General features: G+C 40.5%; 1 protein-coding gene across 1 annotated transcript in view; it reads right to left on the reverse strand.

Moving 5' to 3' along the window:
- Positions 1-6,179: 6,179 nt before the first annotated feature.
- The window catches only part of SGPL1 (sphingosine-1-phosphate lyase 1), a 51,663-nt gene continuing 42,416 nt past the window's right edge, over positions 6,180-15,426 (reverse strand). Inside the window, exons 8-14 of the mRNA XM_018574928.1 lie at positions 14,860-14,968; positions 14,187-14,285; positions 13,828-13,974; positions 12,963-13,201; positions 10,868-11,014; positions 8,347-8,467; positions 6,180-6,534 (exon numbers count right to left, since the gene is read on the reverse strand). Coding sequence (XP_018430430.1) covers positions 6,394-6,534; positions 8,347-8,467; positions 10,868-11,014; positions 12,963-13,201; positions 13,828-13,974; positions 14,187-14,285; positions 14,860-14,968 — 1,003 coding nt within the window. The 3' untranslated portion in view covers positions 6,180-6,393. The remainder of the gene's footprint in view (positions 6,535-8,346; positions 8,468-10,867; positions 11,015-12,962; positions 13,202-13,827; positions 13,975-14,186; positions 14,286-14,859; positions 14,969-15,426) is intronic.

Raw genomic sequence — 15,426 nt, forward strand, 5'->3', positions numbered from 1 at the left:
CAGTTTTATTGACTCCATAATGAACATGGTCTTGGGCAAGGATAAGACTAGACATGACTGTTGTCCAAAGTGCCACTACATGAACATGTGACTAGTTAACAGTACAAGTGCACAGACAGTTAGGTTTAGTTTGTGCTGCAGACATAATTATCTCTGACATGGCACTTTCTAAAGAAACAAATATCCCTCACATTCAGTTGTAGACATCCATTACAGCAGGGTTAGGCAACCTTGGTACTCCAGCTTTTCTGGAAATACAAGTCTCATAAAGGCATTGCAAGACTCTGCACAGGCATGTCTCCCATATGCATGATGTGATTTATAGTGTCACCACAGCTGGACTGCCAAAGTTGCCTATCTCTGTGTCTGTTTAGCTCAAAACAATACAAGCCTACAATATATAGAAACTCTAATTCATCTTCAGACAATTGTAAAGGTAACACAACCAATCCATTAAAAAAAAATAATAAAACATCTGACATACAGAACGAATAAAAGATAGACTTGTAGTACAAATGATCCCCTTTCATCCTAGCCAGCATAACCTTAGTGGACTTTCATCCATGAAGAGAAGTTATGAACCGCTGGCCACATCTATTAGCTGAGGTGGTAGGGAGATATATGTGGAAAAACACACCCATGTATGGAAGCAATGTGCATCTGAGGATAACCATACAGCCAGGAACATTCACTTAGTGAGAATCAGACCCTTCCATTCATAATGCACATACCGTAGCTGTATTCAATACAGGTCACATGATCACTGCAGTCACAAAATAGGAATATTAAAATGCCCCAAATTTTCAACATGTCCATCTTCACTTGTATTCAACTATTTGTGCCTGTTATCCCTTGCAGTTGTGTTACTCCATACAATGTCTGACCGTTGCATGAAGGAGCTCATTTTTTTAAATTCAATTATTATTTTTAATGAATTATGCATATCATTGTTGAAAGCATTATCTATATAGATCCCAACTACTGCCACAACTTTTATCTTTTGTTTAGTTTTAGACAGAGTGGGGAAAGGCTAGAATAGCCGTCCACAACCTTTTTCCCCAGAGGAACCCTTGAAATATTGCTTAGGTCTTAGGGAACCCCTGCTAAAACCAATTCATTGGGGGTGGGGGGGTCAGTGTGAAACATGTCCCCTACACTGGTGGCCAGTGGTTGTAAGAATGCTACCCTTACAGGCAGCTAAAATGATCATTGGGGTCATGCAGCTGACCCTGCCAAGTGGAATTGGCCTTGGAACTATGCAGGCACCATCAAATGGGAGATCAACCAGCCACAGTTCAAGGAACCCCAAGCAGCCTTTGGAGGAACCCAGGTTGAGAATGGCTGGGCTAAAACCTCAGTCAGGAGAAATCTCCAGTGGAGACTTGGAAAGCAGTAAAAACCTCACTTCCTCCCTCAGTCAACATACAAGTGATTACAAGTACCTCTCCAACAGCAAGAAAGGACACTTAAATAAGTTCTTAATGTTCCCTACTCTACTTTCTCTGTGTAACTGTCCTGGTGACCACACATGAATGTCCCAACCCATCTCCACTCCATTCAAAACTAAACATTTTGGTTACAGTTGGGCTTTCAGACATCATTTTTATTTGCTATAAACAAAATAAAACATTGCTCATCAACAAATGTCATGTTATGTACCCGAGGACAAACAGTCAAACTAGGTTAGATTGTTGAGCATTCACAGTGACTGGGTAAACAAAACTATATTAGATAAGTCGGTCAAAAGAAATATGAATTCAAAGAACCTATCAAAAAAAGTCAGAGAAGAAAACCGTTATCTCATGGTAAAACATTGAACTTCGCCTAGAAGAATACTAAGTGCACTTACATATAGCTACTTAGGGGGTAGCTATGCAGTTTCAATGCATGCCTGTATCTAATTCTGATAAACTAACAAATGAACAGTGCCTAGAACAATGTGCACATTGATGGTACTTCCAGCAGGCAGGAGTAAATACTTTAGTGTGAAAGTGGTTATTATAGGCATTATGGGACACTAAGTTATTGAATTTAGACATTAGCATGCATTGCAGGGGTTTCTTACTCTCTACACAAACAAATGTGGATTTCTTTCTTGGGACGCCAGTGTTCTCACTCTTCAAAAACATCCATGGCGTCAGTCCATCTACCCCAGGGTGATAATATAGCTCAACAACTTAAAGTGAAGGGGCAAACAAGTCTTAAAAAGGTCAGGCCCTGAGTGATCAGAAGTATTGCTGGGTCAGCTTCACCTCAACTGATCTAAACCAGCACACTGAGGAAAGCAGAGAAAACTGCTAGCTGACGTCATTTAAGACTGGTAAGGTTTTCTATTCCTTTACAGAAAGTAAAAACACTTTGTGTAAATTTCTAGCGCTAGACGTAGGCACACAAAAAAGGCAATATGGTATAAATGATACTAATAACAGGTTACAGACTGGTCATTTCAGCTGTCATTTTGTCAATGAACAGGAGACCAAATCAAGAATGAAGTGGGAATGTCTGCAATGGGTCAGTTAAAGGATAACTGCATTCAAGCAACAATTTTTGGTATATTTTCACGTAAGGTGTGTACAGCGATAGCTCATAAAGCATAAATTCCAGTATAAAACTAGATAGCCAGCAGCGCCTATAGCCTTCGCAACTAGGAAGCGGCTTAGGGCTCCTCACTGTTGCCAGATCCTAGTATGCAGCTAGATACAGCAACAAGAGGTCCATGATGTGTTGTGCATTCTTCTCTCCCAATATCATAAGTGCATTCTGGAGGAGAGGGGTAAGGAGACCAAAGCCACTTGCTGGTTTACCAAAAAAAAGAACCCCCCCCAAAACAAGCCAGTCCTGAACTAGCATTTATGTTTCATGCCCTAATCCCATATTACATGTTAGGACAGTGACTTTTCATCTGCAACTGCAGTTATCTTTTAGATGAGAGGATGCAGACAGCAGAAATGACGGACAACAGCCAACCTGCAGTGTATGACTTGAATACAGACCAGATCTAACAGTCATCTTTCAGGCACTGGGGGAATGAGGGCTTGGATACAGGGTCCAGCATATTTTGGGACAAGATTGTGATAGATAATGAGTATTATCAGGCAAGTTAAGCATTGTCACACATCTCCTGCTAAAGCAGCCATATGCTATACGTGAAGATGCATATTACCGGCACTGGGGCAGCTGAAATGTGACTATTTCTGGAATGCCACTTTAATACCATTATATTCATCACCCTGTATTGAACAAATTGAAACATATTTTGTTTATTTAGAGGAAGAAGCTTCATTGTTCCCATTCAGACAGAAACTAAACTGTAAGTTAAAGGACTGAGTCTTAGAAATGGCAAATAATAAGGGTCAGTGTTGTTTTCAATCCGTTCTGGGTAACTGTCCGAGGGCTGATTCGCAGGCTTTCTATTTTTCTCTGTCAGTGTGATTGCTGTACTTTCTTTCCAGTATCATTCTCTGGTGTAGCCATATAAGTGATACCTCATGTGCCCTAACTCATAGAGAACGCCAATGGAGTGATCATCCCTCGGCTGCAGCAGGAAGAGTGAAACGCCTTGCGAGGGCAGAGGCAGGAATCCTTGCAAGAATATTCCTCTACTACCATTCCTGTACATAATAAGCTTGCGAGTGACTTAAAGCACCATTATCCACCCATTCTATGACCTCTCATGTGGGTGGACTGCTACATTTTCCCCAGTATTTAAAAACTTGTATTTGATAACAAGAATTCTAGTTACCTGAAGAAATATATGAATGTTATCTCCATTATGACTTTATTCCTGTAATAAAAGCTACTACAGCTAGAAATAACTTTTTTTGTAAATAAAGCACACAGAATATCCATATATAAATACCCTGATCACTACGGTATAACAGAAGTGAAAGGTTACACATTTTAGGCTTCCCCGAATACTGGAACATGTTAATATTATTCAACAGATTTAAGAACCTGATTAAAATAAGATGAGAAATTATAATAAACATGGCTTCCTCTTATTAAGTGTCTTTTACAAGGCAAGAAGCTCAAAGATCTTAACACCAGCAGTCCAGGGCTGACATTGACAACCATCTTCAGCTCTCAGCAGACCTCCATTTTTATTTATGATGAATGGGGATTCCTGCCAAGTGCATCGAATGTCATAGAGCTGCATTGTGTCAGCAGATGGGTAGACCTTTTCTGGTATCCAGCTTTTCCTGCTTGAACCTCCATTTATCACAGAGAAGAACAGAGGTTGGCTGATAGCCAGTGAAAGCAGTCAAAGTCAGTCCAGGACTGCAGCCGTGAATATCTTGGATCTTCATCCCATTGTAAGAAGGGTCTGAGGCCGATGTTAGACAGGAACTTTGAGAATTGCATTTGACAATTAAAAAGGTTTTCATCAGGATGATGTGTGTGTGAGCTCTGTGGCACATCACACACACTTTTCCTTTCTGAATAACAGAACCGGATAGCACTGCAAATGTTAACAATCTGCTAAGAAGCTGATGTAGAATATTTTTTGGGTTGTATCTTTCCCAGCACAATTATAACAGCATACTGGGAATTACACTATAACATTTCTTATATTGTAAAGTGTTTTTCCACCTTTACAGCCAAATTTCAGAGCCCCCGCTATATGTTTATGTGTTCCAATTTGCACAGCATACCTAAAATAATTAGGAATATATATATATATTTTCATATGCTTCTAATAGCTGTTTGGTGCAACATTATACAAAGAGTTCTAGAGGCAGCTTGTATTGTTCAGAATAACAGATTTAGAGACAGACTGGTTTCAAAGTCCATTAATATACAATGTGCCATCCAAGCCTTGAGATCTTTAGCCCATTGTCAGAACAGACAATCCTGCACATCTAATTTACAACCAATAATGGAATCAGTAAAAGTACAGACAGGGGTCATTTTGGTCAACATAACTCCCTGGCCACCTCCTTAACATTAAAGGGGAAGGCTAGGAAAGCTAAGCAGTTTTGGAGTTATGCTATGTGAATATGTAATAAATATAAAGAAGCATTATCACAATTTGGCTGCAACGTTGGAAATACACTTTAAGCACCAGCTTTTATAAACTAGATCGAAACCCAAACTGCATGGCACTGTTTACAATAAACAATTGCTATTTTCTTTTCTCTTTTAGATAGTACGAAGACACTACTTTAGGACATGAACACTAGATAATACTATTTCCCATATTTTATTGCATCTCAGTTCTTCTGATCTCCTTCAGCCTTTTTTAGCCACTTCCTGACCGCATGCATAAGCTCCAAAATCGGCTACACAGCATCAGTATGGATGATCTTCCTGATGGTGACAATGGTGGGCCATGTCTGTGCAAAAAGCGTCAATGCAGCCACTTATAGTCTTTCCTAGAAGCCCACGTGAGAGGGTGATTATGCAGAAGAGCAAATGGGAGACAGGAGCAGACCACTGTCTTCCACTACCAGGAAGAGCCTGAACAAAGATCTTCATGGAAGGATCACCAGGTTTAATGTTAATGGAAGCTGAAGATTTAAAAAGATTAAAAACAACTTTTTAAATTACCTAACAGATTAGAGCTTATACGAGATTTAGATCAACTTTAAAGGATAAGTGCACTTTAAAACAAAGTGCACATATCCTTTCTGTCCCCAACTCCTGACCTAAACAATCCCGCCCTACCTCTCTACAGATTCGTACTTACTCAGATCCAATAGGCACCGTTCCTCTATTGTTTACATTGCAGTGCCACAATGCTCCCTCTGCTGGCAGCACCTGAACATTACAGCCCCATAGACTTGTAAGGGGCCATCTCCTGGCCGTGAGACAAACGCAGCCAGGAGAGGGAGACTTACAGCGGTGGATGTCAACGAGCAGCAGCCCTTGGATCTCGGTATACTTAGATCTACAGAGGGTGAGATCATTTAGGACAGGAGAAGGGTTCAAAAAGAATAAGAACAATTTGTCTAAAAGTGCATTTAAACTTTAACTCAGACAGAGTCTACCATCAACCTAATGCAGTGATTCAGCAAGTGTAAAAAAAAGTTAAACAGTACATAACAAGTATGACAGCGTGGTTTGTCGATCAGCACAATGACAAACAGAAGTATGTCAGATTTGTACACCGTAGCAGAGCAAAGATGCACTCGTACAAGGAAAATGTGCAATGCTGAATTTCTACAGTTATTACATAGCACTTTTTCTCCAAATAAATTATGTGTGTTTACCCTGAATCAGGAAAAAATTGAGAACAAGTACCTTGCACACTGGGCATACAAAAATGATCATCAAAAAATACCTGTTCCTTAAAAGGCTACAAAAGTAAATGTAATAAAAAGCAGTCTATGTGCCACCCTGCTGCCCTGGCTCCGTCGAACCATTTTGGAGAGTACCGCCCACAGGTAGTTGTGATCAGTGGTGCCCAGGTGAACCGTTTATCTGTTTGGCACTGGAAGGCATTTCAGTGAGATACAGGCAGTCGAGGAAGGCTTTGGAGATCTCGGTCACCATAGATCTGTCAGGTATTGTTTGTGCCATCCCATATATGGCCCCCTATAAAACAAAATACAAGCAAATATTAATGCAAGCTCAAGCACGTGAAAATACAACAGATGAGTAAATATTTCTAGGTAAAATGTAAAACCTAAAAACACTTTAAGCCTAAAACGGCTTACTTTGGAAATTGAAAAATAGCTCTCAACTACATACCAATGTCACTGTACTGTATTCACCTTGAGATTATTGCTTGCACAGTTATGCGGAATATTCAATTTCAATAGTACTTAAAAATCGTCTAGTAAGAGAGAATGCGCTGCCAAGAAAAGGATAGGGAAGATGGGCACTGACTTTGACAGAGGCCCTTTAAGCCCTGCCTGTCTATTTTACTAATCCTCACCCAAGCTGCAATGTGTGTCAAGTCTTGCTTTGTTTGGGGGACAAGAAAGGGGGCTTTAAGTAAACTAGAGGGTAAAACAATTTATGGGACACACCTGGTTAAGTGTCTTATGCTTTTCAGTATTTTCTCTGATGTGCCCAGCAATTCCTTAAAACAGCAACAGAAATATCACACCTTACACTCCAACAACAAGTTGTGTGCACTATGAACAGGGTGGACCAAAACTTAAACAGGACTTAAAGTCCAAGCAAAAAGTGATATGCCCATGTCGGTGATTCTTGCAGTAATAGACCCACATTGCTTACATTTGGGGGATTACACAATGCATGTCAGATTTTCAGGCTCTGTCTTTGCCATCACTGCCTTTGCAGCTAAAGTTATGGTGTCACTATCCTGCTGACTTCTCCAGAATGACAAATGAATGAATGGAGAATCTAGCAGCAAGAATGTGACGCAATCATAGCGCCCTTCATAGAAAGTAGGGATGCACCGGTTTTTGATTATCGAGTACTGATTTTATTTTTTCGGTTCTCGCCAATACCGAGTACGCCTTGTACCCCAATTATCAGGAAGTCAGACGGCAGATCATAACCCGTCACCTGTGTTCTAGCGAAAGAACAAAGGCTTCACCTGCCTGACCAATCAGGAAGCTGGCTGGCGAGTCATGAGGTGCCGTGCAGCTTCCCAATTAGTCAGGAAGCCAGGCTGCCTACCAACAAGTGAAGCTGGCTTTTTAGCCATTCAGGAAGCTGGGCGGCACATCATTACCAGTCTCCCGGCTTTCTGATTGGTTAGGAAGCTGGTTTCACTTGTTTCTAGGTAACCTGGCTTCCTGACCAATCAGAAACCCGGGAGGCTGGTCATTACGTGCCACCCGGCTTCCTGATTGGTTAGGAAGCCGGGCTGCCTAGCAACAAGTGGAGCCAACTTCCTAGCCAATCAGGAAGCCGGGAGTCAGGTCCTAACCTACCGGCCAGCTTCCTGATTGGAAAGGAAGCCAGCTCCATGCTCCCTCGGCGCTGTCGGTCAGAGGGAGATCTCCCTCTGACTGGAAGTTCCGGTATCGGAGGTAAGTATCGGAGCATTTGGGCGAGTACTAGTACTCGCCTAAATACTCAGTATCGCTGCATCCCTAATAAAAAGCCAGAGACATAAACTCCAACGGGAGATCCTGCTGCCAATATTTTTTGAGTACAGTAATTTAATCCACCCCAAACTTCCCACAAAATATACATTTCAGTTCTGGACAGATTTAGAGACAGAAACATAGTTGAAAAAAAAAAATGCAATATATTTTCTCTGCTTAACACTGAAAGCCAGCTGCACTTATGCAATGTAAATCATAATAAAGAGGGCATTGGTTACAGTTTATCCTCAATGTCAAGCAGGAAAACACTACATACCTGTATTATATGTCTAATGTTGTACTTATAAGTAAAGTCTAATATAGTTAATAAAACAATAGTTACCACTCCAGTGGTTTTGGCTCCAGGATCTTCCATGATCACCGACACAGATTCCTTAACGTCCGTTACAAAAAGTTGTGCAACTCCAGGTTTTGTGTGCAGCAGTGTAAGACATATATGAATGCTGTCATAAAAAAAGAAGAAGACTATCACAGCGGGATCAGCAATCTGAAATACTGCTTAATTGCACTCAAACATGGAAGTCACCCATAGAATTTGTTCAGTAAGGCCAACTACATGGTGCAGTAGTGACATCCAAGAAGCAACTTCCATTATTACTATAGCTTTAAACTCTTAAAACTTATGGTTAAGTAATTAAGGCATAGGGGTACTTGTATAACTAATCAGTCCACACACATTGCTAGTATAGAGATTTTGGTTCCTATGGGTGACTGTCCCTCTTTTTGTAGTTAAACGTTTCCTTGTAAAAAGAACTAGTCTGAAAATAAGCCTGTCTATGGCTTCTAAAGGCAGAATTTGCTGTAAACACATTAAAATGTTGTTTCTAAAGCTTCAAGGGCTGTTAATAATAATAATTAAGAAAACTCCTGAATCAGACATCCAGAATAAGGTACGTGTGGCCATTCTGCTTTAGGGTATACCGGTGGTCTGGACTATCCTACAGACCTGGCACTGGAATGGTATATCAGGCACCTCCACGTGTATGTTCTAAGTCTCAGTTTTATGGATCTTCTTGGAAGACCCAAAACTTGGGGGGGGGACTCTAATATACAAATGCTGACTTAATCTAGGAAGTCATTACCGGTCTCCTACAGCTGCCTTTCATCTAATCAGTGAAGCCACCAATTACAATGATGGGTCAATAATAAGCTGTGGGAAGCAAGGGGGTTTGGGGCCAAGCAATTACTTTCTAGCTGAATCAATAGGGCAACACAACTAATTAAGGGGCTGGAGGAGCAAAGCTATGAGACACGGTTGTTAAATTTAAACTTGTTCAAGCTAGAAGTGAGGCGATTATAAGGGGACATGACTTTGATGTACAAAATGTTTAGTGGTGATGGCAACATCAGCAATAAACTTTGTACAGTAAACTCCCCAACAAAGACTAGAGGCCACCACCTAAAATTGGTGGAGAAAAGATTTAATCACAAGGGGCGTAGGGGATTCTTTTCAGTTAGAGCGGGTAAAGTCTGGAACTCACTACCACAAGCAGTGGTATCTGCAAAGAATATTGAATCATTCAAAAAGCATTTAGATACCTTCCTCAGAGACCATAACATACAGGGGTACAGGTACTCTTAAAAATTAGACCACACAAACACACGCGGCCATCGTCCGCTGTCAGAATACAAAGGAAACAGCGGAGATTCCTCGATCAACGCTTGTAAGTATTAATGGAGGAATCTGTTATTTTTTTTCCGTTTAGCCTGTGGGTTGAACGAAAAAAATAAAACAGAACTGTGTATGGCCAGGTTTAGACTGGCTAGAAGTTTGCAATAATATTAGGAATCAGTAGGAACTATGCTGATGTCTGTAACCACCCCATCAAGGAATCAATAGAACTGACATATGAAGTACAGGAAGGAAAGCTACTACTGGGCTTTAGCAGCAGATTTATTTTTTTATTACTGGTCTGCTCAAAAATGGGTATGCTGAGGAGAGGAATGGCGTTCTCATTTTTTAAAACAATTCTCCCACATGTATGACTATTAGGGGCATGACGACCTTATCTACAGAAAGGTTTTCATTTTCAGAATTTTTTTATTTACTACATCAAAGTTATGATCGAACTGTATAGTCTATTTCAACACAGCAGGTAAGGAATCCAATAGATTGCCTCTTACAGTGGTGGCAATAACGCTCAGAGTCTCAAATAGTGGAATTCAGGACTAAGCATATGAGCAGGAAGCCGAATGATGTAGGTATGATAGAAGTATATGTGTTGAGAATGTAAGTGATACAAATATATGTATATATATACATATATACATACACACACACGTATATATTGTGACAGGGTATACGACTCTGTGTATGTCAGCAAGAGGTTGAAAAGGGCAACTTTCCCTGGCTGGGAAGGAGTTAAGCCTTGCCCCAACAGGTACACCTTCTCTCTATTAATTAGCCTGCACCTGATGGTGACTAAGGGGGAGAAAGAGCTCAGAGAGAGACCCATGCTGGACTGGATGGATGCATACAGACTGGAGAGCGTCTGAATATCTGTGGAATAAGGTCTGGCTAAAAACTGTATGTATTGAACATGTTAATTTATACTGGAAGCTGGAACAGCCGCTCCAGTAGGACGTAGTGAGGGACACTACAGTTAGTTAGCCTCCTAAGGTGGAGTAGGTCTTTTTATTTACGTTACTCTTGAGTTTCTGCTGGAATTCGTTTGTTTAAAAAGGGAAAACGTACCCGTTGATAAAAATAAACTTTTTATGTTAAATGCAATAAAGCCGCATTTATTGCCAATACTGATCACAGACCAGTGACTTTCTTACAATATATATATATTTATATATATACACACACACACAAACACAGCTTTTAAAAATGTACTTACCTAGATGGAAATTGAAGAGTATTCAAGTTCCAGCCCTTAGCTGTCAAAGAGTTAGACAAGCGGTAAATGTCAAAAACATTTGAACCCAGTGCAATAACAGACACCTCTGGATTCCCAAAAATAAAGATTTCCTTGACGTTTTGCAACCTTTAAAGATAAAAGCAAAAATTTGTTAAATATTGACCCCCACCAGTGAAGATCACCTACAAAAACACACTCAAGATCCACCACCAATAGCAAGTTAGCCAAGAGACGCAAATAAGCTTTCTACATAGAAATAGCCAAGAACTGCAAGAACATTTATGCAAATCACTTACACAGTTCTTTTACACAAAGGGCAATACTTTTAACGAACAAATAAAAAACTGACCGTTTAACAGTTACATTTAGGGGCCCATTTATAGAGCAGAGGAAGGCTTTTACTGTGGCTTGAAAAAAAAGCCATCTTTATAAAAGAACATTGAGGTGCCTTAAAAATCTGCATTATGCTTTGCTTGCTTTGGACTGCTAAAGCCCTGAGTGGTGGGAGGAGGCCCAGTCACATGATCTGTCAAAGTCATGTGACCTACCTCTTGGATTTATGCAGAAAACAATCTGCCCGACATCAGAGGCTCCACATATTATGGATCCAAGGAAGAAAGGTCACCAGCACTCCATATAAGCATCAGAAGATCAAGAAGTGACTTTATTTACATAATGTCGCACAGGTTATACAGCCAATGTTTTGGGACCATGCAGGGTCACTTCCTCAGGGAGACAGGTCTTATTAAATAAAACCTTTCCATTTTCATTGCATGCATTATTTTAGACCCAGTAATGTCATCACAGAGTCTCTGCTCTTCTCTTTGCAATGCAAACAGAGCATGGCTGGTGGAAGGAGCCTGCAGGGTGCTGTACATAGCTTCCTGAAAACATCATACCCCCCTGCCTCAAGCAGCGAGCTGGCTCCTGAGAGGAGTAATGCAAAAATCAAAACACCTTGATGGGTGGATGTCAGTGGGCAGGCTACATTTGCATGCAGACCGCCTAGGTAACACCCATATAAAGATGCTGATCCTTCATGATTAAAAAAAAAACTGAAGCTCAATGAATGAAAGGGGTGGGACTAGCCTCAGGGCGGCCGGGACATGCAGTTCCGGGCGGGTAGTTTTTTTTTCTATATTTAGCCCTGCTTTAGGCAAGCAGAGCTAAATGTACAGCGGGGAAGCAGCCACTCCTTTTGTACAAGTGATTTTGGCCGAAATCACTTCTATGCAGCTTGCTGGTCTGTACCCCCCCCGCAATGCGCCACCCAAATTAATAAATAGAACCTGTCACCTCCAAATACTATCACACAGGGGCGTGTTAGCTACTGTGTGATAGCAATAAAGTTAGTCCCTGCAATAAAGTAAGGTGAAAATTTTTTTTAAAAAAATTGCGAAAATTTTTAAAAAAATGTAAATAAAAATTAAAAAAATAAAGTGATAAAAAAGTAAACAATATTAAGATAAACAAAAATGTTTAAAAAAATAGACGATAAGATAAATACAAATTTAAAACAGCAAAAAAAAAAGAAAATCAACCCTGTTGCCCCTGCCATCTGGTTGCTATTCTTCACTGGGGGGTTTGTCGGGGTGGGGGGCACATTGAAGAACCAGGCTTTGGGGCAGCAGAGAGAGTAAATCCGGCCCTGTAGATAATGCTGAATGTCCTCCAACCAGGAAATGAGGCTCAGACTTACTGCAGCTTCTAATTCAGAACGAGAAGCTGAACAGTGTGCAGAGAAATAAAGCAAGCACTTTCAGTTCAGGAAAGGAGCTTGTACAACTAAGAAAGACTAGGGGTAAGGCTGGAGTTCTGCTTTAACTGACAGGATTTCTAACTATCATACCTACATTACAACTAGAAGAGATGTGTCTATACTTCTACTTTAACCACACAGTATCATTTAATATGTTGTAGCTTATCATAATTCTATATGCATCACACAATGCTGTAACATTTCAGCTGTCTTTCTCTACTGTACAGAATTTACAGACACTCCAACAGAATACAGATAGAAAAGATAAATATATGCATGCTAAAGCAATAAATCATATTTCTAGATAAAACATACTCTTTTATGATGAACCGTGCAGCAGTAATGATATTTTTAGTGGCTTCAATATATCCATCTTCTCCCATGTGCATCATTGTGGCCCAGCAAGCAGCTACTATACCACCAGGCCGAGAGCCAGCTATAGAGGGAGAGGCATAGAGGCCGCCCGGCCAGTCTGATGTTACAAAGTACTGGTAGTGCCTGTAGTCCTTCCTGCTGTACAGTATTACAGAAGAGCCTTTTGGTGCATAACCGTACTGGAATAAAATACAAGAGAGTTTATCACTTCAAGAGCTTCAACAATTTCTGAACTGTCATTTCCCTGCTTACCCAAAGGATAACTAAACCCAAGATTTTTGTTTTTACATATTGCAGCTTACCAGTCCTTATGGACCCATTAGGTCTTTTTTTTTAAACCAAGAACATTTCATCAAGTACAGAAAATGTTTGTTGATCCTTCCAAAAATGCTATATCCTTTTCACTTCCTGTAAACTAAACTAAAAGCACCCCATGTAATGAAGATTAAAAGAGGAAGGCAAGTGTGATGGGTGACAACCAAGGCTACCTCCACAGATACAGTGGAGTGAGCATAGCAACCAAGGTACAGGTAGTGTGTTATTCACAGGATTACCAGGGGAAAAGAGAGGAACAACCCTTAAAAATTAAAGCTAATGCAGTCACCATATCCAAGGACTGGTACGCTGGTATATATAACCTTTTTGTTTTTAGGTTTTGATTCACTTTAAGATTAGTGTGTCTCAGAAGATCTAAATATATGTTCAGAGTGACTGTGAACAGTAAAGACAAGCCTGCATGGTACAATCAGCATATAACACAGATTTGATATTGTATAATTGCAGAACGATTCCTCCCCATGTTTACCTTGTGGGTATCCGCCGAGATGCTGGTCACTCCGTTCACTCTGAAGTCAAATGGTGGAAGGGGGAAGCCGGCTTTCTTCATAAACACAATGAGGAAACCACCCAAGCAGGCATCCACATGAAACGGGATATTGTATTTCAGAGCCAGCTATGAAGAGAAAAGGCATTTGCTAAATGAAGCAGAGATCTTTTTATTCATGAAATGATTGCTATGTACTTTTATTACCTATTGCAGTAGGCAGACTACAGTGAGAGAGGATGTAGCAAGTCTTGAATTCTCTGCAATGTTTTACACAACTCCAAGCAGTAATTTTAGCAAGTAGAAAGCTGACTCCGTGTCCTAATACAAGTCTTTCTTACCTTGGCGACTTCTTCTACAGGGTCCACAACACCATGAGGGAACTGTGGGGTTGAACAAACCAACATGGCTGTGTTCTTTGAAATTGCTCTTCTCATGGCCTGTTACAATAAAGAGAACATAAGCACACTTAATGCATTGCAAGACCACAAGATATGATATATTATGATATTCCAGGTCACAAGGTAACTTTACATATCAGTTTATTATCTGGTTGCAATAAGTGAAATCGTGGCACGGATGCAATAGCTCAACAAAGAGGCGGCACCATCTCCACAACACAATATGTGATACAAGAGCGGTCTGTCTTCTCTACAAGGAAGGCAAGCACAACGAGGGACAGAAGAATGTTACCAACGAGAGCTTGGACCAATCAACCTGAATGAACTGTAAACGAGCGCTTTGATCAGTCAGTCTGAATGAACTGTATACTAAGAGCCTGGACCAATCAGTCTGAATGGATTGTAAACAAGGAGCCTGGACCAATCAATCAGATCCAGGGAATTAACAGATGTGCTTAGTGGATGTCTGTGTTGTGAATGGTTCTCTTTATGTTTACAGACAGATGGTGTTCGAAATGTGAGCAAAATGAATTGGCCTGCTGAAATAATTGCATTTCACTTTCAAATCTCCAATTATTGCAGAAAATATAACCTCAAAAGACACGATAATTACCTTCACATCTACTTTCATTGTCTTCTTGTCCAAGGGAATGTGTACCATCTTCATTCCAAAATAATTAGCTGCCTTGTCAAATGCTGCATGGGCACTTACAGGGGCGATGCTATCAGGAAGAAAACACAAGTAAAATGCTTGGAGCTCTGTGTATTATATAGACACACACACAACTTTGCTGCAGCAAATAACCAGAGAATCATATGGCTGCAGCTCAATATAAATAACATTGGACTTGGCCAGAACAAAGATGTGCGATTTAATGTTGACCTTCCAGCTAATTAAAAAATATGCTCTATTGAAATTCTCCCCACTCCACAATAATCAATTTCTTTAGCATTCCTCGCTTCTATTTATTTATTTTTTTACTTATTTTGTTGCTGCTTCTTTCGATCCTCACCTAGGCAAGTGTGATATGTCAGCGTCCTCCTGCAGCCTCCTGGGATACCCATGTTGTCGTATCCCAGGAGGCAACAGAGTCACAAAGAAAGAATTTGTGGGATATCTCACTGGTGCGACTAAGAGACAGAGAAAATGGAGGCTACACATGCATGACATCCAACACTT

This window comes from Nanorana parkeri, unplaced genomic scaffold, assembly GCF_000935625.1.
Source record: "Nanorana parkeri isolate BGI_ZX_2015 unplaced genomic scaffold, ASM93562v1 scaffold51, whole genome shotgun sequence".
In the NCBI taxonomy this organism is placed as follows: domain Eukaryota; kingdom Metazoa; phylum Chordata; class Amphibia; order Anura; family Dicroglossidae; genus Nanorana; species Nanorana parkeri.